The 24,845-nt window shown below is 37.5% G+C and overlaps 1 protein-coding gene across 5 annotated transcripts; it reads right to left on the reverse strand.

Annotated features, from left to right (window-relative positions):
* Positions 1-1,426: 1,426 nt before the first annotated feature.
* On the reverse strand, positions 1,427-20,915 carry LOC100371332 (uncharacterized). 5 transcript variants are annotated; one of them, XM_085497105.1, is made up of 51 exons: positions 20,713-20,915; positions 20,438-20,586; positions 20,192-20,311; positions 18,580-18,795; positions 18,138-18,344; positions 17,749-17,925; positions 17,431-17,619; positions 16,853-17,026; positions 16,583-16,729; positions 16,282-16,446; positions 15,924-16,067; positions 15,583-15,705; positions 15,131-15,202; positions 14,901-15,038; positions 14,352-14,492; positions 14,128-14,196; positions 13,821-13,958; positions 13,559-13,699; positions 13,072-13,137; positions 12,526-12,663; positions 12,241-12,381; positions 11,822-11,986; positions 11,645-11,713; positions 11,012-11,149; positions 10,739-10,903; positions 10,181-10,234; positions 9,879-10,016; positions 9,629-9,772; positions 9,228-9,380; positions 8,930-9,073; positions 8,632-8,775; positions 8,334-8,477; positions 8,008-8,160; positions 7,689-7,841; positions 7,370-7,522; positions 7,072-7,215; positions 6,774-6,917; positions 6,448-6,600; positions 6,129-6,272; positions 5,810-5,962; positions 5,484-5,636; positions 5,159-5,311; positions 4,626-4,778; positions 4,222-4,374; positions 3,674-3,832; positions 3,426-3,497; positions 3,173-3,310; positions 2,875-3,009; positions 2,599-2,745; positions 2,380-2,442; positions 1,427-1,778 (listed from the first exon to the last, which is right to left on the reverse strand). In XM_085497105.1, the coding sequence occupies exons 1-51, from the start codon at positions 20,775-20,777 to the stop codon at positions 1,636-1,638; spliced, it is 7,044 nt and encodes a 2,347-aa protein (XP_085353231.1). In that variant the 5' UTR covers positions 20,778-20,915; the 3' UTR covers positions 1,427-1,635. The 5 variants fall into 5 exon arrangements, with proteins under 5 accessions (XP_085353231.1, XP_085353233.1, XP_085353232.1 ...); XM_085497107.1 differs by lacking the exon at positions 8,334-8,477; XM_085497106.1 differs by lacking the exon at positions 6,774-6,917.
* Between the last annotated feature and the right edge of the window lie 3,930 nt (positions 20,916-24,845).

Below are 24,845 nucleotides of genomic sequence, written 5' to 3' on the forward strand. Positions count from 1 at the left end.
ATGGGTTGTTGCAAAGTATCCAAACATGTGCGCTTTTATTTCACACAGCCAGGGCTCTGTACTTTTCACTTACAATTTATGTCACAATACTTTAAGTTTATGTACTTAGTAAAAGGTCATTTTTTTTTGATTGCCTAACGTTTTTATGTTCATGTGCTGCAAGTTACAGAGCACATACCTAAGCAGCCGTCCCTCAGCAAATGATATAGCCCAGGTATTTTCAGTGTTAAAATCGTGAAACTAGCCGTTTTAACGCAATCTTGGTAATTCGAATTACTAAACGAAGTACAGGACGACGAGGCTGAAATATCCAAAAACCAACACATACTAAAAATCATATCTCAAAAGTAAGTATTCGTGGTAACCAGACCGGACGTTGAAATGTGTTACTACTGGTACACTAAATATCCAAACACCGCATATTTTAGTGCAAGGTAGTATAACTAGTGTATCGCCACATCGTAGACTAGTGTGTATAAATTTGTAATAATATGACAGTTTACATCAGATGCGTGCCGTGGGTCCAAGTGTACAGAAATGATTTACTGGACAGTGGTATTTGAAAACATTGCAGTTACGAGGTGAGACACATGTACCATCCCCTGACTAATACATACACCAGCATATCCACTGCAGAATATGAATTTGAGCCACACTTGTGAACAAAAGACACCAACGTAGGCTTAAAAGGTCAGTTAGGCTGTAGGTTTGTTTGTCTAAGGGAAAGATAGGGCTGTTATTTATTATTTTTAGCCAAAATAGAATCATTTTAGCACAATTTACATTTTTAGCTTGTTCTGTACATATTTGCAAAGTGGAGATGCAACTTTAATAAACAATATACTATCATAATATATTGTCTTGTGTTGGATTGGAAAACATGTTTTGTGGTACATAGTTTGGAGGCTTGACACAATAACTGCCATCTACGAAAGTATTCAACTCCCTTTTGAAATATTCTCATGTGATCTGTATATATATTTCAATATTTCATTACATTTTTAATACGGTAGCAAATAAAGAAGAACGACCTAACTATATTGTATATGGCATGGGTGGAACCTAGAAATCAATTGTGTAAAACTCACAGGAAAAGGGTGACTGATTTCGCTATGAATTTCTCTAACCAAGGATCATTGCTAGATTGAGTAAATATTTTTTTTTGCTTTGAAATCTACAATCCAAATCTAATGGCTGGATCTATAACCCCAGAATTAAATGTAGACTCTGTATAGACAGCGAAGGTTTCAAGCAAATGTCCTAGAGCATTTGGTTAATTGATTTATTCACAGTATTATGAATATTCGTTTCCTCCAAAACTTATATCAGACTTTAATACTAATCTCGTGGATCGGTATGTCATTCGATATGAAGTTAGATGATGTGTATGCAAATATGTGTAAATAAAATACTAATACTATACAAATAAAATACAAATTTTAAATGATCGTTTAATCTGTTAATCTAAAAGTTATAACAAATAAAATCGATAGAAAAGCGTTTTGTGATCCATGAGATCACTGATTATTAAGTATTAGTTAAAAAGTTGCACTATTACACCCAATAGACCAAATGACGCAATTCAAGGTGAATTACATGACTCTACATAGACATTTTGAGACAAGGTTGAAAAATTCAAGTACAGTTAGCTCTTCCATTGGTGCGACTTCCTGTTAGTTCGTTGCCGTATCTGTCGGTACACCAACATTCGCCGCTTGTATGCCAGCACTGCTCAGATAAGTAATATCCATCATCGTCGCAATATGGAATAAACGTTTCTTCAGGGAAAGAAAACATTTTATTTTTAGTGATTTGAGTGAAAAATAATAATGAAATATAACAGAAATCCATTCTTCGTATTGCGTTTCTATAAATGCATAAAACGTAATATTAAACAATAGCGAACGATCGCATCTGATGTAAAAAGTTTATCTATTTACTAATGGAAAATAAAAATGATCACGGAACGCTGAAGCGCGTGAAATTACGTCGCGAGTTGGACGTATTTCAAGATGAAGTCACTCAAGACTGGCCAATGGCCACTGCTCAAACCAAGCAATAACAATTAGTCATTGAAGCACATTTCTGGAATTTCTTTAAAAGCTGAATGACTCACCCACTCCTAAAGTACCCGCCCCCGCGGCCAGTTAAATCTTTGGCCAGAAACGATCAACGTTGAGGAATTTTTTTTTCTTCAGAAAATATGATGAATTTTGTTAGAGTGTCTATATTCAAGCTTTCTGGGTAAATTATAATTATCTCGATTTCTTACATATCTTCTCCCATATACTGTACACGTTATCTACAGACCTCGATATATTTCATATATCTGAAACACATGAGATGTGTATGAATTGTGCTATAATCTAGACAACTTACCTTCTGTGTAATCTGCATAGGCTTTGAGGACATCTGCACGACAAGGCGGTTCCAGAGGCGTGTCTGTAATAATGTCAACAGCAAATATTGTTACATGTATTTACTTAAGTAACAAGTGGTGAAGTGATACAAACCTAATTAGAGCAATTGGTCGCAAACACCTGATTATTATAAACGTATGACATATTGTCAACAATAATACAATGCATATGTACATACCGTCTTGTATTTGACTGCAGACGTTGCCACACCCATTGGAGCAACACTTATTATCACCTTCACATTCATAATCATGTGCGCATTCCTGTACACATATACCACCTGAACCACTTTGTATCACTGGACACGTTCCTTCTTTTTCAAGGTCTACAGAAAAGTACAAATATACAGAAAATATCTCAGAATGAGTACAGACAGAAAAATAGAAACAATATGATACTTTGCCTGTAAAATAGTGGAAATATATACTTTCAGGATCAGTGAATGCCTTCTTACCAGCAGGACGACATACATGTCCACATCCATTAGAACAGCATTTGTCGTTGCCAGGACAATCGTGATCGTAGGAACATGACTCCACACAAATACCGACGGCATCATTCGACACAGCTGGGCATGTACCAAGTTTGTCTAGAAAACAATAGAACAAATCTCTATTTAAAGCGTTCTTAGTAAATTATTAATAAGTCTTCGACATAGTATATTACATGTAGTTGATAGACATCGTAAACAGCTGTACAAAACAGCATTTAGTTTACTTTTAAACATGTGTGCTAATGTAAAATTGACCTACCACAATCAAGAGATCCTCTTGTCCTGGTTCCGTCAACTTCCTCTCCATGTTTGTTTGTACACCAGCAATGTCCTGTGCTTCCCCAGCACTGTTTCTTTTCATAATAACCTTCATCCGTGCACCGAGGCTTGAACGCCCCTATAACATCATGAATAAAATACTATACGTCAACATATGTACTGATACATTAAGAGTGAAATAGAATCGTATCTAATATAGAGCACGAACGAGAGCATAAATAATTTACGTTTACCTAACAGTTTTCCTCTACTTTCAACAACCCGTAGTTCTTTGTGACATGGAGGTTCTGATTTATCAACACCACCTAGATAAAGATCGTGGTATTAAGAACACAGATTTAGTAAAAATAATGCATAAAAACATTGTAGCACTAATTAAAATGATACATGATGACATTTTAGTAAACTCTAAAAATGGAGTAGGATGAACACCACGTTACTACATTGCTTATACATATATTTCAACATTTTATAATCTTACCTCCTATTCCCCCACCCAGGCTGAATGGTGGAACACAAACATGGCCACATCCATTGGAACAACACTTAAATTTTCCGTTACAATCATTATCCGTGGAACAAAACTCTGTACATACACCAGCAACTCCGGGCCGAACAGCTGGACAAGTTCCCTCTTTCTCTGTTGTTAGACAGTAATCAGTACTTATTATTAGTATGTGTTACGGGCGAGTATTTATGACATTAATAAATATGATGAATTAATTAATAAATATGCGCACTTCAATATAGAATACCATTCAAACTCAAGGAATAGTGATAGTAAACAAATTCATTTCCTGTCGAAATTATTGATATAACTGTTCTAGGCATTTCGATAACATTACCAAATATGGTTATAAAGCCCGATTTGTTTCCATGCAATCAGAGATGCAGTACCCACTCATACAGTGATATTTAATAAAACGGCTGCCATTTTGTTCAAAATTTGTATTTGCGTAACATGTGGGCATGACAAATTTCCTGAACGGCCAGGTCATGTTTATTTCTGAAGTAGTATTTAAGAAATACCTTTCACAGGTGCAAGACATACGTGCCCACAACCAGTGGAACAACATTTTTCATCGCCAAAACAAGCCATGTCGCTATCACAGAAATCAGCACAAAATCCAGCTATAGCTTCTGGTGCAGCAGGACAAATGCCTGGTTTCTGTTCTGGTTCATCTGGAAATAAAAAATAAATTATTCTACTAAACCATTACTTACATATCCCAGGAAGGCCTTTCTCTACAGCTAGGCCTGTTTTCTCAACAGAACGAGCTGTATGAAAAATGCATTAGTGTATACATTTAATATGTATTATACACTTATTACTAGTGTACAATTAGTATCTAACAATAATATTTAGTAAGAAAGTAGCACATAATTTACTACCACTGCTGATCAAATTCCCGATTTTCACTGTTCTTATGTACCTCTTTCTGGTGCTACACACGTATGTCCACAGCCATTAGAGCAGCATTTATGATCTCCACCACAGTCACCATCATTAGAACAATAGTCACTACATATACCAAATGTACCTTCCTCAACTACTGGACATTCCCCCTTTTTCTCTACTGGACGTACTAGGTAGGGAAAATGTTGATGTAACAAATAACCTGATGCATACACTCTACACAAATATTACGTCTAAAAATATGCTATGTCTGCGAATGCAGCATGGGACTATAAGTGGTTTCGCGTATTTAACAAATACTACTACTTCTTAACGCCAGGTACATATGACCAACATTTTTATGACCTCTGACACAGTCACGATCATTTATAAGATATATTTTATATATATCAACTGCGTTTTCTATAGCGAGTGGACATTCATCTGTTTGTTTTTATATGGGCGTACTATGTGGGAAATATGTTGACGTGGTGATATACACTGTATCATTGCGTCGTAATACGTTACTACATAAAACAATATGAATGTAATAATATAAATTGTTATTACCTCTTGCTGGTGCTACACACGTACGTCCACAGCCATTAGAGCAGCATTTATGATCTCCACCACAGTCACCATCATTAGAACAATATTCAGCACATGTGCCAACTACGCCATCAGCGACCACTGGACATTCACCTGGTTTCTCGACTGGTCGTGCTATGTGGGAAATATGTTAATCATTACCATAGTGATTTAAATTGTGCCAATATCTCATATCTATAAATATGCAAATATCTGTCAATGTAACAGGGCGTTATAAGACGTTTCGCATATTTTACAAGTATCGCTACTTTAAAAAGTATAAAGACCACAATATAGTTGTTATTACGTTTGGCTGGTGCTACACATGTATGTCCACAGCCGTTAGAGCAGCATTTATGATCTCCACCACAGTCACCATCATTAGAACAATATTCAGCACATGTACCAACTACGCCATCAGCCACCACTGGACATTCACCTGGTTTCTCAACTGGTCGTGCTATGTGGGAAATATGTTGATCATTAACTTGGTGATTTAACACTGTGACAATACCTTACATCTAGGAATATGCAGATATCTGCCAATGTAACAGGGCGTTATAAGACGTTTCGCATATTTTACAAGTATTGCTACTTTAAAAAGTATAAAGACCACAAAATAGTTGTTATTACGTTTGGCTGGTGCTACACATGTATGTCCACAGCCGTTAGAGCAGCATTTATGATCTCCACCACAGTCACCATCATTAGAACAATATTCAGCACATGTACCAACTACGCCATCAGCGACCACTGGACATTCACCTGGTTTCTCGACTGGTCGTGCTATGCGGGAAATGGGTTAATCATTATATTGATGATTTACATTGTGCCGATATCTTACATTTAGAAATATGCAAATATCTGCCAATGTCACATGGCGTTATAAAACGTTTCGTATATGTTACAAGTATTTAAACAAAATGAACGTCACAATTATAGATCGTGTTACCTCTAGCTGGTGCTACACACGTATGTCCACAGCCATTAGAGCAGCATTTATGATCTCCACCACAGTCACCATCATTAGAACAATATTCAGCACATGTACCAACTACGCCATCAGCCACCACTGGACATTCACCTGGTTTCTCGACTGGTCGTGTTATGCGAAAAATGGGTTAATCATTATATTGATGATTTACATTGTGCCGATATCTTACATTTAGAAATATGCAAATATCTGCCAATGTCACATGGCGTTATAAAACGTTTCGTATATGTTACAAGTATTTAAACAAAATGAACGTCACAATTATAGATCGTGTTACCTCTAGCTGGTGCCACACAGGTGTGTCCACAGCCATTAGAGCAGCATTTATGATCTCCACCACAGTCACCATCATTAAAACAATACTCAGCACATGTACCAACTACGCCATCAGCGACCACTGGACATTCACCTGGTTTCTCAACTGGTCGTGCTATGTGGGAAATATGTTAATCATTAACTTGGTGATTTAACACTGTGACAATACCTTACATCTAGGAATATGCAGATATCTGCCAATGTCACATGGCGTTATAAGACGTTTCGCATATTTTACAGATATTGCTACTTTAAAAAGTATGAAGACCACAAAATAGTTGTTATTACGTTTGGCTGGTGCTACACATGTATGTCCACACCCATTAGAGCAGCATTTATGATCTCCACCACAGTCACCATCATTAGAACAATACTCAGCACATGTACCAACTAAGCCATCAGCGACCACTGGACATTCACCTGGTTTCTCAACTGGTCGTGCAATGTGGGAAATATGTTAATCATTATATTGGTGATTTATATTGTGCCAATATCTTACATCTAGAAATATGCAAATATCTGCCAATGTCACATGGCGTATTGCTACTTAATACAAAATGAACGTCACAATTATAGATCGTGTTACCTCTAGCTGGTGCCACACAGGTATGTCCACACCCATTAGAGCAGCATTTATGATCTCCACCACAGTCACCATCATTAGAACAATACTCAGCACATGTACCAACTAAGCCATCAGCGACCACTGGACATTCACCTGGTTTCTCAACTGGTCGTGCAATGTGGGAAATATGTTAATCATTATATTGGTGATTTATATTGTGCCAATATCTTACATCTAGAAATATGCAAATATCTGCCAATGTCACATGGCGTATTGCTACTTAATACAAAATGAACGTCACAATTATAGATCGTGTTACCTCTAGCTGGTGCCACACAGGTATGTCCACACCCATTAGAGCAGCATTTATGATCTCCACCACAGTCACCATCATTAGAACAATACTCAGCACATGTACCAACTACGCCATCAGCGACCACTGGACATTCACCTGGTTTCTCGACTGGTCGTGCTATGCGGGAAATGGGTTAATCATTATATTGATGATTTACATTGTGCCGATATCTTACATTTAGAAATATGCAAATATCTGCCAATGTCACATGGCGTTATAAAACGTTTCGTATATGTTACAAGTATTTAAACAAAATGAACGTCACAATTATAGATCGTGTTACCTCTAGCTGGTGCCACACAGGTGTGTCCACAGCCATTAGAGCAGCATTTATGATCTCCACCACAGTCACCATCATTAGAACAATATTCAGCACATGTACCAACTACGCCATCAGCAACCACTGGACATTCACCTGGTTTCTCGACTGGTCGTGCTATGCGGGAAATGGGTTAATCATTATATTGATGATTTACATTGTGCCGATATCTTACATCTAGAAATATGCAAATATCTGCCAATGTCACATGGCGTTATAAAACGTTTCGTATATGTTACAAGTATTTAAACAAAATGAACGTCACAATTATAGATCGTGTTACCTCTAGCTGGTGCCACACAGGTGTGTCCACAGCCATTAGAGCAGCATTTATGATCTCCACCACAGTCACCATCATTAAAACAATATTCAGCACATGTACCAACTACGCCATCAGCGACCACTGGACATTCACCTGGTTTCTCAACTGGTCGTGCTATGTGGGAAATATGTTAATCATTAACTTGGTGATTTAACACTGTGACAATACCTTACATCTAGGAATATGCAGATATCTGCCAATGTCACATGGCGTTATAAGACGTTTCGCATATTTTACAGATATTGCTACTTTAAAAAGTATGAAGACCACAAAATAGTTGTTATTACGTTTGGCTGGTGCTACACATGTATGTCCACACCCATTAGAGCAGCATTTATGATCTCCACCACAGTCACCATCATTAGAACAATATTCAGCACATGTACCAACTAAGCCATCAGCGACCACTGGACATTCACCTGGTTTCTCAACTGGTCGTGCAATGTGGGAAATATGTTAATCATTATATTGGTGATTTATATTGTGCCAATATCTTACATCTAGAAATATGCAAATATCTGCCAATGTCACATGGCGTATTGCTACTTAATACAAAATGAACGTCACAATTATAGATCGTGTTACCTCTAGCTGGTGCCACACAGGTATGTCCACACCCATTAGAGCAGCATTTATGATCTCCACCACAGTCACCATCATTAGAACAATACTCAGCACATGTACCAACTAAGCCATCAGCGACCACTGGACATTCACCTGGTTTCTCAACTGGTCGTGCAATGTGGGAAATATGTTAATCATTATATTGGTGATTTATATTGTGCCAATATCTTACATCTAGAAATATGCAAATATCTGCCAATGTCACATGGCGTATTGCTACTTAATACAAAATGAACGTCACAATTATAGATCGTGTTACCTCTAGCTGGTGCCACACAGGTATGTCCACACCCATTAGAGCAGCATTTATGATCTCCACCACAGTCACCATCATTAGAACAATACTCAGCACATGTACCAACTAAGCCATCAGCGACCACTGGACATTCACCTGGTTTCTCAACTGGTCGTGCAATGTGGGAAATATGTTAATCATTATATTGGTGATTTATATTGTGCCAATATCTTACATCTAGAAATATGCAAATATCTGCCAATGTCACATGGCGTATTGCTACTTAATACAAAATGAACGTCACAATTATAGATCGTGTTACCTCTAGCTGGTGCCACACAGGTATGTCCACACCCATTAGTGCAGCATTTATGATCTCCACCACAGTCACCATCATTAGAACAATATTCAGCACATGTACCAACTACGCCATCAGCGACCACTGGACATTCACCCGCTTTCTCGACTGGTCGTACTGAAAACAATACCAATGCATCATGGTAAGTGATTATATACATAAGTGTTTGATGTTTGACGTATACATTTTCTGAAAACAGAAAATTGTGCTGGACAAACTAGTAGCCAAAGGATTACATATTACAAATTAGTATTGAAGATAAAAAATAATAAAGAATGAGAATCGTGCATCTTTTACATCTATTGAATAGACTACCTGCTTCACTGCAGTTATAGAGAGACAGACATGATAGATGCATGCGTTACCTTCGACTTGTGGCATTACCATGCAGGCACGGCCGCATCCATTAGAACAACATTTACTATCTTCTGAACAGTCGTAATCGTAACTACATTCATCGTCACAAACTAATCCATTGTCTTCAACTGCGGGACATTCTCCGCTCTTATCTACAATAATATAAATATATAAAGTGATAGGGGTGAACACTTTATTCAGAAACGTACATTGAATTGGCTACTTGTCATAATATAAAAATATACGTATTTGACATACCACAATTAGCTCTTCCTTCTTTCCTAGTGCCAGATACTTCAGTACCAAACCTATTTACACACCAACATTCTCTAGTTTCATGCCAACATTGCTCCTTTTCATAGAATCCATCCGCCGTACAACGAGGCAAGAATGAACCTGAAATATTTGAATATTACATTAAACCAAATACAGTAACTTTGTTTCAATACACCATTATTCAGCCGGTATAATTTTTTTTTAAATCCATGCGCATCAGTGGTTTCACCCAAACCAACATCTTCACAAACGTATGACGTCATGGTACAATACATAAGGCATACCTGGTACATTGTAAGCTTCACGGAGGTCATCATTGCATGGTTCATTAGAAGATTCTAGAAAAAATGGAACGTGACATAGTGAGTGTAAGATATATTATTGTACATCTGTTACCGTAATGCCATAAGTTACAGCGTGCCGTAATATTGTGGTATTGCACTGGGTATTTTCATCCTACCATGTCCCCTTATAAAAAAATCATGACAGCCCCCAGAGTTTGACCGGACCCAATACAAAGAAGTTCGCTTAATCTGTTCTAAACTTTTTGTACTTCGGCATTCTAATGATGTATCCTCGATATTTGCTCATTCATAAATTATTCCGTCTTATTGCCTCATTGTTATTTATTTATGTCGTTATTACGTATGGGTCATCTTAATTAACACATGAAGAAAACGTTCATAATATACGCATTTAATTTCCATTTTCTAACCGCCTCATTGTAGTCTTTCAATAATACACTGTGTATTGGCTCTTTCCTGTCTCAACTATGTTTTTTTTATTATTATTATTATTATTATTATTGATATAATATAATAGTAATAATTAGTGAGACTAACCCCGGTTATCTTCTTCAGATTTCGGTTCTGGTATCGTCACACATGTATGACCACAGCCATTAGAACAACATTTCTGATCGTCAAAACAATCATGATCATATGAGCACTCTTCAACGCATGTCCCTACAGTGTCGTCAGTAACGGCTGGACAGGAACCAGGTTTGTCTATAAAGATATGCACACGTTGGATAACATAACTAGGCAATTGCGATTTGACTGGACAGTTAATTTGCTATTTTGACAATGACCGGGAAGAATGGGATATTCACTTACCACAGTCAGCACTTCCACGAACCCTTGTTCCATCCACTTCGTTGCCCATCTTGGTCACACACCAGCAGATATTGTTGCTTTCCCAACATTGTTCGTTAGTATAAAACCCTGCTTCATTGCATCGAGGTTTAAACATTCCTATACAAATATGCATAATACAAAGTGAGATATAATATTTATCAAAGTGTACATGCATGTGTATTTATCAAAGTGTAATGTGCGGCCACTTTGAGACAAGACGGGTTGAATAATAAAGTGTCTGTATTGAAACTTAATTGTAACTATTCTACATTTGTTACGAAATACTACACGAAACTGAAGTAAAATAACAAAACATTTGTATAGACTAACTGATTTTTCATTCTATTAAAATATTCTATAATTATTGTCTACATAAGTAAACATATGCCGAGTTAATACATTGGGGATGTTGTTGTTTTTTTTGAATATGAAGATTGTGTTTGATTTGATTAGTTCTCTTGTTGTTGTAACTGCATTCAAATTCATGTATCGTGTTATATACAAGGATGGGTGTGTTCAGAATGGTGATTGTGTCCCGTATCCATATACATGTATATACCTACAGTTTGAAGGGCAAAGCTGGATAGAATTGTATTTTTTTTCTTTTCTCACCTGGAGTTGAATTGATTTCAGTGTCGCGAAGTTCGACCATGCATGGTGGCTCATCAGAAAGTTGATACCCTGAAATGAAAATTACCTTATTTTTGTATTACCTTGTGGTACCCTAGAACTGATACAATAATTGAAGTTTACTAGAAAATTAACTGCAGACTATACATTTGAGCTTACCACCCCTTCCACCTGGGTTAGTGTTATCTTGCATAGCAACGCAGCTGTGGCCGCATCCGTTCGAGCAGCATTTGTCATTATCCGCGCAGTCGAAGTCCGACTGGCAATAGTCGACACAGGTACCAACACTTCCCGGAGCTACTGAAGGGCATGTTCCTAGTTTTTCTGTCAGAGCAAACATTACAAAAAAAACAATAACATTACATTGCTTTGTATATTGTGTTATTAGCGCCAAAATAATAACATATTATATGCTATTATTTAAAAAAAATGAGGCAACATTTCCATTTGAGCTCGAAACGCATTAACTGCTTTTTGGGGGGAGGGGTAAAATCCGAGGGAATACCGGGTGTTCCATGTGATAAATGTGTATAATCATTATTGGGGGTTATCGTAATATAATCTACCGGGGTACATACCAGTTTGTACAACTATGCATGTATTACCACATCCATTTGAGCAACATTTCTCGTTGTGTGCGCAATCATAATCATAGCTACAGGCTTCATCGCATGTTGCAACCGTTCCTGGCTGTGGAGCTGGACATGTTCCGGCTTTGTCTATAATAAACACGAGATCCCCAGAGTAAATCAGCAGTACTTAGCATGGAAGTTGTAATATCAACATGTTGTATGACAGTCGATACAATTCATTCAAATGCATTACAGTAAAAACCACAATATTACTAGAGTTGAGCCACCTACCACAGGTTGCTCTACCGCTAACACGCGTCCCGTCCGCTTCTTCACCATTGACATTGACACACCAGCATTGTCCAGTACTTGCGTGACATTGTTCTTTCTCGTAATAGCCATCTCCACGGCATCTTGGAACCAAAACACCTGGCATGACAACATTTACAGGTAATTACATTATGCACACGTTACTATGGACTAACTGAACGGTACCGCATTTTAACACAACAATATTTCTGTGTGCACCTCGTTCCCATTTTCCTTAGAAGTGCGTTAGAAAATTGGTACATGTAGTAGGTTTCTGTTCGCCAAATAATATTCGAATACAAACGGACAGGTTTTCATAACACTGTCAAACACCGTTGTGGGAAAAATTAAATTAATGTTAATATTCATGAGCATCGCATTGTCACGTGATTGCAAAAACATCGAGCAAGTAAATCAGGATACAGTTAAAGAAGGACACCGACATTCTTGAGATATACCGTAATACCCGCATACAATAGTATATACACTCGTTAGGTGATCAAGTTGTAATAGAGGGGTTATATTTACCTGGTGCGTATGGGTATGGTATTGATCGCACCTCAGAATAACAAGGAGTTTCATCTCTTTGAGGTTCTGTGAAACAGAGAATATGGTGTTTGAAAATATGTAGTGCAATTGTCGTATACGGGAATATAAATATTGTTGACTACGATGTTGAAGATGCAAGAGAACTGAAACTTTTGCGTAATGTAAAAAAGACTTTTTGGGTGTTTTGTACGGGATTTATTTTCACTGATTTTTGTCGAGTTGAATGTAAAATATAGGAAAAAAGGTATATTCGCTGGATTTTATTTTCACTGAATCATTCCTTCAGCAAAAATAAATTCCAAACGAAAATAAAGTATTTTACAGTAAACTGCAGCACTTTCAAAGATTCAAGGGAAGATTCTAATGATCAACAGGATCTGAGGTCACAAATTAGTTAAAGTGTTTGTGGATATACAGTAGTCGTATATTGCCACAGATACTGTTGTTCGACTAGGTTTTTTTTTACCTGATTCTATGGCTACACATGTGTGACCGCATCCATTGTAGCAACACTTCTTGCTATCTGCGCAATCGTAATCATAACTACACTCCTCCACGCATGTTCCAACCAATCCTGACTGTACAGCGGGACATGTACCGGGTTTATCTGAAATGCAATCAATTTAATGAGAAATAACGCGTTCTAACGTGAAATTATAAAACATGATATATACACGTTAGATACTCTCCGCATAGTGTATAGCATATCCTCAACGTACTATACCTACCACAATTTGCGCTCCCACGAACCCTAGTCCCATCAACTTCTGTTCCGTCCTTGCTTGCACACCAACAATAACCGGTACTTGTGTAACATTGATGTTTCTCGTAGTATCCATCTTCACGACAAGATGGGAGAAACGTACCTAAAAACAACATGGTGGATTACAGTGTAAATTATCAAACAGAAGACAGAAGGAGTTAATGATAAAAAAGGCATTGCTGTTGATGAACTAATACAATATTTTTATTTAGCCAAGTAATTATTTACTAAGTTAGCCCCACGCCTTACGAATTATGACAAATCTACCTTACCTGGTGGATATGGTTGTTGAATGGCACGTAGTTCAGCATGACAAGGTGGTTGATCTAATTCTTCAGTTTCTGCAAGGAAAATAGACAAATACTACAATATTCAACACTAGGACTCAATGGAGTTATGTTAGACATTTCAGTATGTTAATCGATCTGAAATCGGAAATCATTAACTTATAAACAACATGTTATATATCATTAGTTTTCCAGAATCAATCGATTACCTGTTTCTATTTCCACGCAGCTAAGGCCACACCCGTTAGAGCAACATTTTGAAGTTCCTGGACAGTCATGATCATATGTACACGCTTCAACGCATGCGCCAAATTCCCCAGGTTTTCTTGCGGGACACTCTCCATCTTTATCTGCAATACCGAAATATCAGCCAGTAAAATTAGTATTAATATTAACATTGTTTATATAAATATTTAATTACATACTATTTATATTGTTATATTATTAAAACATTTCTGGTAGACTTGATTGTAGTCTGTTGCGACTCCGATGAAAAATTCTCGAAAAATAAATATAAATTGCATGAACGAGTAAGCCCATTTATTTTCACTGGCTTTTTTTCACTATTTTGATGTTTTGGGTCATTTAATTGGGTTTTTAAGTTCACGAATTTGGCAAAGAAACGTAGTTCTTTTTATATAGTAAATAGTGAAAATAAAAAACAGTGAATAATGTATGCGTTTACCGTATTGCCTTCCATATTTGCGATAGACAACAACTATAAATAAGAATTATAATGAAAACCTCAAATCACTCACCGCATTTTGCTTCTCCTCGAACTCTAGTCCCATCAACTTCTACACCTTCCTTGCTTGAACACCAACAATAACCGGTACTTGTGTGACATTGATGTTTCTCATAGTACCCATCATCGCGACATGAAGGAAGGAATATACCTGAATAGACAGAGTGAAAATTAGTATATCTCCATAAAGTATGTGTTTATTCACGTGATAAACAAAATGATTATACAGTGAAAAAACGTTACCTAATGGATAAGGATATGGAACAGCTCGCAATTCAGTGTGACAAGGTGGTTCTGATTCTGGTTGTCTTATTTCTGCAAACAAATTGAACAAACATTTATTGCATTAGTAGCACAATAGCATTAGCCGTAATCAACCAATGGAAAATGACTTGATGTATTATAGCATTATATACTACATTAGTGAGTACTGACATGCTGTGTAAAGTAATAAATATTTGTGTATACTAGTAGTAAATGTTTAGTTGTTAAAGCGGGAGGGTCGTCACCTGCACATGCGCAAGAATTGAGTCCCAAGTGACGATAACAAACGTTAAAAACGCAGAGACTCATGGGTAGACGCTTGTTTGTGAACAAGGACACGCTATGGCCATCCACAGTCCCTCTATATGATAGAGGGACTGTGGGCCATCTGACATATGCGCAGATGACGACTCCCTCGCTTTAATATATACCTTCACACGATGTTCGTTCTCGCGATAACTGAGTTCCAGCTGGACAGATACACGTATACCCACCGGATGCTGTATTGATACATCTGCCACCAAGACACAGGTCACGAACACTTTCACAAAGACCTGTCGTATTAACAGTATGAACAGTAAATAGGAATAAATGACCGAATAAGTGTGTTAATACTTAATTATGCGCAATGTATATATGTAGGCTAGAAAGGGATGCGCACAATATTCGTTTCAATGAAATGCACAAACGCTCATTAGCTTTCATTTTTTTGAACATACAATCAAATCACGGCACATGCCTATTTTGTGTATTATTCGTAGCGTATATTCACCTGTAGTAACTGGCGACATACAGTCATGTCCACATCCATTGGAACAGCATTTCTGATCATCTGGGCAGTCTTGGTCGATGTTACACATCTCAGCACATATACCGCCCAGTACACTAGTACTTGCAGGACAGTTGCCTGGTTTTTCTGTAACAATATGAATATGTTATCGCTGTGAGGACATATATCTGTACTCTGATGTACTCGGGTGTCGTGTAAAACATTATTTTTACACTCTTTACACTCTTTATGTTGCATACGATGCGACAACCACCACCATGTAAAGCTACATTTATATGATATTTCGTCATATTTGATATAATGAATTTTAAAAATATTAATATTTTAATAAAGGAAAAACCTTTAACGTTCGGTTCCTCTGCTGGAGGTATACACACATGGCCACATCCATTGGAACAACATTTCTGTTCTCCGGGACAGTCGTCGTCTAAAGAACAATATTCGGCACAGTAACCAATGAACCCGTAGGCCACATCTGTCGCTGGACACGAACCCTCTTTCTCCACTGGATTAAGAGAATAGCGTATTATGGTCAGTGTTAATTGATTTTGTTATCTGCATGTTTTGTTAGATCATTAAGGTATAAACAGACCTCCATGGTTAGATATTAATTCATGAAACAAAATAGGAATTGTCCTTGCCTTTTTTAGGTGGTCGACAAACATGACCACATCCGTTTGAACAGCATTTATCACTACCGGCACAATCACTGTCACTTATACAGAGTTCCACACACAAACCAACGGCCTCAGAGGAGTCTTGTACAACGGGGCATGTGCCTGGTTTTTCTATCAAAAACACACGAATAACAAAGTTTTACAAGACAGGAACGAACCGACCAATCATACTTAAATTGGAAGAATTTATTTAATGCAACTGTTTTTTTAAATAAATACTTAGAAAAGACTTACCCTCCACTTCACAGTTGACTTTATTACCAGAAGTATCGAAAAATTCAGCAATACAGCCACCACAATAGTTTTCTTTGCATACTGCTGTTCGGTCTGCAGGACAACGGGCATCTTGACATGGGTTAATGATACAACTCACAACTGGTACTCCCGGTGGACATTCAGCGCCGGTATCTAAAACGCATAGCAAATTATTGACTTAATGCTAAAGTTAAGAACTGCGACAATTTAAACACATGCGCTGGTATTATATACGTACAGTGTTTATTTGATTAAACTTTATTTTCTGATTTCGTAGCTTTGTTGCGTAATCGATTTATACGTTCAATATATTACTCTAATTTAGCAAAAATACTAACCCCAAATAAGGTCATAAATCTACTAAGATTCGTATACCCTGCGATCGCCTAACGCACTCCGATACTATCGTTTACCAGTATAGCTCGTATATATTGTGTCATCTGCTAGTATACGCACCTTTATTCTACCTTTACTCTCAATCGACTTTTCGTCAGTCTGGGTCAATATGAGATCGATATTTTTGGTCTTATTCACCCGTGCCCCTCCTAAAAACTCACCTGTATTGCCACAGTCTACAATAGCGCCATCGTTGTTGTAAAACTCCGCTTTACACTCCCCACAGAAGGTGAATTTACAACGAGCTCGAGGGTAACGAGGGCAAGTCGATACGAGGCATGGGTCCAGTTTGCACGCCACTACAGGCACATCAGGTGGACATCCATAGTATTCATCCAATTCTGTATCCCCTGCAATAATTATATAATTTGAAAATAAGGCCAGTCCAGGTTCGCTCCTTGCGGTTTCGTAGGAGTAACAAATTGTTTCTGCACCAAATAGATAAACCACTAACACCATTTGTGTATGTTTCAACTTACCGCCCAACCTACAATCTTCGATTTTCGATCCATAAATGTCGTAAAAGTCGGCAAAACATCCTCCACAGTAATTAGCCCTGCACAGCGCATTCGGATATTTGGGACACGTGCTTTCCTCGCACGGATCGACCTCACATTGTGAAAGTTGTACATTAGGAGCACATCCATGTAAAGTAGCTGAAAGGAGAATATACGACAAGAGAAGTGAACACAAAGCACTACGTCACTGAGTGGGATGTGTCCAAATAAGGATATTTCACAAAATACGCAATGCTTATGTTTTCCACATAATTGAAGTGTGATTACTAGTGTTCCAAATACCATTCGTTTATTTACTCTTCGTTGATTTTAATATCGAATACATTTAACCGATATATACTTATGATGACCTTGTGACTCGCACTGGGCTTCGTTGCCAAATACGTCGAAGTAAACAGCACTGCATCTTCCGCAGTAATTCGGTTCGCATCGATAATGGGAACACTGTGTATTCTCACAAGGATCAACTGCGCATTTCACCTGACGAACTCCAGGTGGACATTTTCTATTCGTGGCTTTCTCTCCAATACCAAGACCACCTGGTCTTACAATGCCTCCTACATATAACAGATAACAAGGAATTGAGTATTCCTCCCTACAGCATGTGGGCTACTAGGTAGTGAGAGTAATAACAATATGATACACAAGAATGTCATATAAATATTATAGTTTACCATAAAAAATACCCTCACATATTTTAACACCTGTCTTCAAAAATTGTTTTCGATTGATGGATTCTCAATATAATGAAATATCAGTATATATGACGTCATCGATGTGAAATATTTGTACCTGCGTCACGCTTTGGTGTTGTGTACCAATATATCATAGATACGGGTCCGCCGCCATTGGCATTAAATGGCTGCACTAGAAAACCATACATAGACTCGGGATTCAGTTCTTCAATGACAGCTCTGTTATCTTTGCCGTCCATTCTTTTAATTGCCCAGGACATGTATGATTCTTTAAATTCGGGCGCTTCGGAGTGCGTGTAAAATATTATGTGACCTAGAATATAGGAATAATAACAGTATAATTTAAATTATTAATGGATAGTGGTTGGTATTCAATTTTATAGTGAGTGAGTCTGTTTCTGGTTCGCTAACGCTATTTTATCTGTTTATAGCATAGCTTGTGAGTGTCATCACGTAAACAACTTATTTACTTCTACATGCCCGTGTTACAGACCACAAATACGCACTTGAGAATATCCATACGAAAACTATCATGCAACTTGATGTCTTGGCCCTGGATAATCAGGTTATTTCAAGTTGTATACACCGGTCAAGCGAATGACAGAGCAAGCACCCAATTAGCGACCGCACTGCAGCTGTTACTAGCCATAATTTTCCAAATTCAAAAAAAGCAGCTGGCCTGAAAGTTTCAGTGTGTTGTTTGAGAGGGTGAAGTTGTTTTAATGAGTGGGGACGTAGGACAGGTGTGATCCTGGCTTCTGAGAGGTCAGTGTCAACGGATGGTGGAAAATGATTTGTAGACAGTGAAATTATGTTGACCTAGCCTAGTAATTCAAATTAAATTAAACTGTGTTTATTATATGAGTATCTAACACCACAGGACATCGGAGTTGTTTCGGGCTACGCCTCACAACACTTCTCAGTCACAAGGTGTTGCCTGCACTAATTTTCACAGATCTAAAGACGAGAGGAAGTATCTGACAACTATTCGAACCTAGTCACGTCGATTTATTTGATCCGGTAAACCACTTTTAAAAATAATCATTATTTTAATCAATAAATATGTCGATAAATCTACACTTATTTACGGCGAACACCGATTGCCGCCACCAGTTTACCTTCTCGCGATTGAGGAATAGAGGGATTTTTGGAGCCGTTGATATTTTTTATAGTTTTTGTAAATTCTGGTAACCAGATACACTATATTGTACTACCGGTATATATATTCGGTGTAATTACGCATATATAGTTTTAAAAAATGCAATTTACCAGAAATATAGGAATTAATAAAAATTAATAACATTTTCCAAGAAATGTATTGTAAAACCATAAATATATTCGAATGTTGGCGTCAGCAGTAATGTATGCATGATGATGATGATCGACAATTATTTTCCGGTTTTATTACACAGAAGATCGGTTTTAAGTTGCAAAACATACGAATCATCAATCATATGACAACATTAAGGAATTTGGGGAATATGTTATTTATTTATTATGCCTGGTGGCATTTTTAATCACATTATTTATTTATTTTTCATTTACAACAATTATTGTATTTCAAACATCCCCAAAACACCGCTGCGCCATTTCAACTCCAACTTGTTAACTCCTAATCTATAGCAACGTTATTTGCGCATATTTTAGTGCAACTCTGTATGCTAGTTTAATGTTTATAGATAGATGTATGCTACTCTAAATCATCTTACCTGTATACTCATTATCTGGGTCGTCTTTTGTTGTCCATCGTACCAATACATTGACCCCAGTGACACCGCCATATTCTTCGACTTTATTAATGGAAGCCGTCGATGTTGGCGCTCCTCGGGCTGAAAAAATATCCGATCGCCATTATTATAAGTCTCGCTCCACACAAGTTTATGAGAAAAAAAAGGATTTCTTTGTATGTTTTCCGACTTTTATTTTCTATGATTTCAAAATGGTTCACCCCTTACCTCCAATGACGACAGTGGTGACAGCAGTAGCCTCGCTTTGAGATCCACGTCGGCCATCTTGTTCTATAGTTACTAGAAACTCATATCGAGTGAAAGGCGATAAATTGTTGACAGATGCCCATGCCTCGTCTGCTTCTACCTCCTGAAAACTGCAATGAAACGAAATTGTGTAAATGAAATTAACATAGCAAATCATAAAATTGTTACTTTTCGAATTTCTAGTTCAGAAAAAAAAGTATACATAATGTATTCGAGAACTAATCGTATGGTCTTACCTGGTCTGCCACGGGTGCGTAGCTCTGTAGCTGATTCGGTAAATTCTACCGCTTGGTGGCGTCATTGCGCCTTCTGGTAAATCTGGGTCTCGCCATGTTAGACTGACTTTGTTTAAAGTGTGTGCCCTGGCGACTACGTCTCTCGGGGCGGGAACTTGTGCTGAGTGGAAGTAAATGAAGTAAACTACATGTCAGCACTCGCACATTAAAAGTCAAGAAATATGCTGACGCATGGAGAGAATTGTTTGAAATGCGTAGAAAGTGCATGATTTGCGATTATCTAAAACAAATCCCGAATAGCAAAGCAACCTTTCGATCATGACAACATATCATGTAATCTCGGACTGATACAGTATAAATGAAAGTGGTGAGAACACACTGCAGTTCGCAACCCTATCATGCACATCATCACGAATTCAGAGACTAGCGAATCAGATATTTTGTCACATTCGAGGATAGTTTTGGTCTAATGGGGGTTATACTCGGATAACTAAAAATGGACACAGTATTGGTACTGTTGATTACAAGTATTTTTTGTATCCAGATTGACGCTTCAAATAATAGACGTTGTTATCAGTCTGTTCACTTAGACCATGGAAGGTACTAGTGTCTACAGGTACTAGTACCTTCCATGGACGTACCATGGAAGGTATCCGTTAATACCTTCCATGGACCACAGTCCCTCTATCCTGTGCATGGACGTACTAACAAGTACGTCCATGTTTAGACAATACTCGGCCCTTTGTATTCTACGACAAAGGAAGTTGTGCACATAGGAAGTGACACGTACCATAGGATTATCACCTTGCGTAATATAGGCCGTAAAGAGATGGATTGAATTTGTCAAATTGAAATTTCATAATAGAATTACATATGCACTTGAACAATAAAACATTGAATGATATACATTCAAAATTTCCACTGTTTTGCATGAAAAATTCGTTTGTCCATATACTAGTACAACAGTGTGAGATCAAAGTTCAAAGGAAGCTCATTGTCCGCATAACCTAGAAGATGAACAACAATTCCAAACATGTTGACCGTTGCTATGCTAACCGTATAATTCGTAACGGGATGTTCTAGTTTTGTAGTGCTATTTATTAGGTTTTATGTTGTGAACAAGTTAAGAACATGTTAGTTGGGTTTTATAGCAGAGAACAAATATAGTAAAAGGTAAAATTACGCTTTCTGAGTAAATACCGGTAAGTTATCAACGACACCTCGCTTTGGGCAAGGTCGGAGAGGTCCCACTAAACACCAACCCGGTGGCCTCCACCGCAACAATAAGACAGATTTATTGTTTTGAAACCTACTGGCTTTAAGAAAGAACTGACATAATGATTGATACTGGTCGTTTTTGGTAAGCACGTGGGAGTACAAGATAACAATGTGGTTGATTTGATAAGATAATTGTAAACAAGGCTGTAACGATATCCACGGACAACTCGGTGGCAGCCCGTTGCATAAGATCAAACGATCAAGGAGAAATGTCCAGACTCTGATCTCAGTGATAGCTTAGTTTAATCCGTCGCAGATCAATTAAGAAGTGCACAACAATTTACATATATTGAGTGCAGCATTGATAGTGAAATAAATGTCAAAGGTTTGTAAACATTGGTTCATGGCCAAACTATAGAGGTGCAGTTTACCTCCATGGTCAAAAAATTGACCTGGTTCTAACTCATAGCTAATCGTCACTACTCACACCAGGCTAATCCGTCGTGCCAAAATCTCGCATCCCGATTTAAATTATTAACTCACCTAATGTATAAGTAGAAAGAAACAGTACTGCACAAACGATGTAGAACACCTCCATTGTAGGTGATTGAGACACTGTAAGGCGTTGCTCAACCTTGGACTCTGCCGATGTATGAATAAAACTGCGCAGGTACGCCTATATATGCGCTTGGTTATATGGTCGAGCCCTGTCGTCTCATCGAGGGGTCAGGGGTATCTGAGATACTAGATCGTTTATCTTTACCCAAGCGTACGGTCTGCTAGCGTTGTATGCAAATTTAGACGGAGCATTGTCTTACTCCGATTGCAGAAATGTTTTGTTCACGGTTTATTGCACTTCCTGTCAACTACGTGACGTAATGTTAATGTTGAGGATGCGGTTCTATGAATCACGTACGTACAAACAAAGACAGACCACTTCCTTTGTGTATGTTTAGTGTTTACACATTGTACTCCAGGTACATCGCATCCCACATAGCGTCGTTACATGTTCATATGGATGCGTGACAATGCGTCATTACTCAGACCCTTGAAAAACAGACTACAAACGGCTATTGTTTCGCTGTTGTTTTAGGTATGAATTGAGCATTGAGTCTGCGGGATCTCATACTAATATAGAAGTATATTTAAATTATATATTTTTGATTTTCCAATTACTAGTTAATTAAATTTTTGCACATTTCCGACTCGCGATAACTGCATGTTGTTTTGTTCTGCTCGAATAAACGTTATTACATCATTCACAGTTGGTCGAGTTACATACATAAATATAATTTTGCGCAGCGTGTTCTTGTTAAATGAAATTATTATAATAATGTTTCGATAAGCACGTGTGTATATTTATACGGAAGTGGTTTTCAGCACTTATTTGGGAGCAAGATTCTCCATTAGTTTCAGGTAATTCACAATTCCTTCATATAATGAATGTGGCTTATTTGTATGTATAGGTATAACTCAACGGTATATGCATGTTTTGTAGTTGCATGTTTTAAGTTAATGCACCCTCACATTGTCGGTAAAACCCATAAACCACAAAGTTTATTGTTGGTGGTCAAGATCCCGGTCGCTTACGCCAATTGTCGAGATGGTAAATGTAGACTGGGAACAATAACGTATTATACTGTACTAGCCAAATGTTTATGCGTGATTTCAAAGCTAGCTATATTTTGATACTACAGTATAATTGTAATGTTCGAACTGAATATTCCACTCGTTCAAGAATTTTACTGTGAAATCGTTGAACGCAAAATTGTTTTATACACTGTTATAATAAATCATTTGTTTTAGTAACGATTGATATACTGTGAGTAGTCCAGTGTCTGACGTCACGGAGTTTGCTGACGTCTACTGGGGAGCGCTCTAATCTCGTATAATCAGTAAATAAAGCGGAAGATGACTAATACAGACATTGCTGTTACCTTTACCCACACTGGTACATCAGATACTGATTTGATACAATATAGTTTTCAGTCATTAAGTAAGTGTTATTTTAGAAAATATGGATTTTGTGGTTCAAATATCCACTTCCTTGATTCTATCAACGACTATCATTTTTATAAATATTTAACAGTCTTTACAGAAAGAGCGCAAGTTTGTTCACAATCTTTCGATCAATTTTTCAATTACTGCCTCGCCGTAGATATGGCAGTTTGGTTATTTATGTTGGTCTAGGTTTCAAAGTTCCGAACAAATAAGTTATTCTATTGCATCTATATGCTGCCCTCTTCAGGGTGTATTGCCGTTCTATATCTGCACAGTGACTGATAATGTAACTAGGCAACCAGCATACGTATAACGTTACTGTCATAAATGGATGGGCATACCAGGGTAAACAAGATATCTGGCCCTATGAAGGATAATGACAATATAACTGACCATCTCATTCACGCTCATATGTGGGCCAGGGTTCACTACAAATGCTCCAGTGAAAATAAATTCTCGCAATCATCCAAAAATTTTGAAATTTCTAGAAATTAAACTTGTGTTTTTAACAGGATAAACAGAATCATTTAGATTTTGCCGGCCCACCACTGGTCATCAAAACTGAGCCGTCCCTTGTATTTGTTGTTCGAAGGTACTAGTTTTTTATATCAAAGGATGCTATATCACCGCCCTGAACGTATACGTACTGTTTTCACTGATACGTGAAATGCAAATTAGCATAAAGGAGCGACATTTTTCGCCAATGTTATTTGCGTCTAACAGTTTTTAAAGATATGTCACATCTCATTTTTCGTTTTTTTTTTTTGATATTATCGTCGAGTTTGTCTAAGTGAGACACCCCATTCAACTACCGCACGGTCTTCTACTCTCCGATAATATCGATAATAATATCTAAGTCTAACAGTTCACAGTTAGACTTCCACCCATTTTCCGTTTTTATCCGATATTATCGT

This window comes from Saccoglossus kowalevskii, chromosome 3, assembly GCF_978046115.1.
Source record: "Saccoglossus kowalevskii chromosome 3, keSacKowa6.1, whole genome shotgun sequence".
Classification (NCBI taxonomy): Eukaryota; Metazoa; Hemichordata; class Enteropneusta; family Harrimaniidae; genus Saccoglossus; species Saccoglossus kowalevskii.

Bases quoted from the DNA above. Each gene is read 5' to 3' on its own strand.
- LOC100371332 (XM_085497105.1), bottom strand. From the start codon at position 20,777: ATGACGCCACCAAGCGGTAGAATTTACCGAATCAGCTACAGAGCTACG. The intron at 9,773-9,878 runs GTATGTCAAATA...ATATTATTGTAG, and splicing joins AGAAGGAAGAGCTAATTGTG to ATAAGAGCGGAGAATGTCCC. The intron at 8,161-8,333 runs GTAATAACAACT...TTTCCCACATAG, and splicing joins ATGTGTAGCACCAGCCAAAC to CACGACCAGTTGAGAAACCA.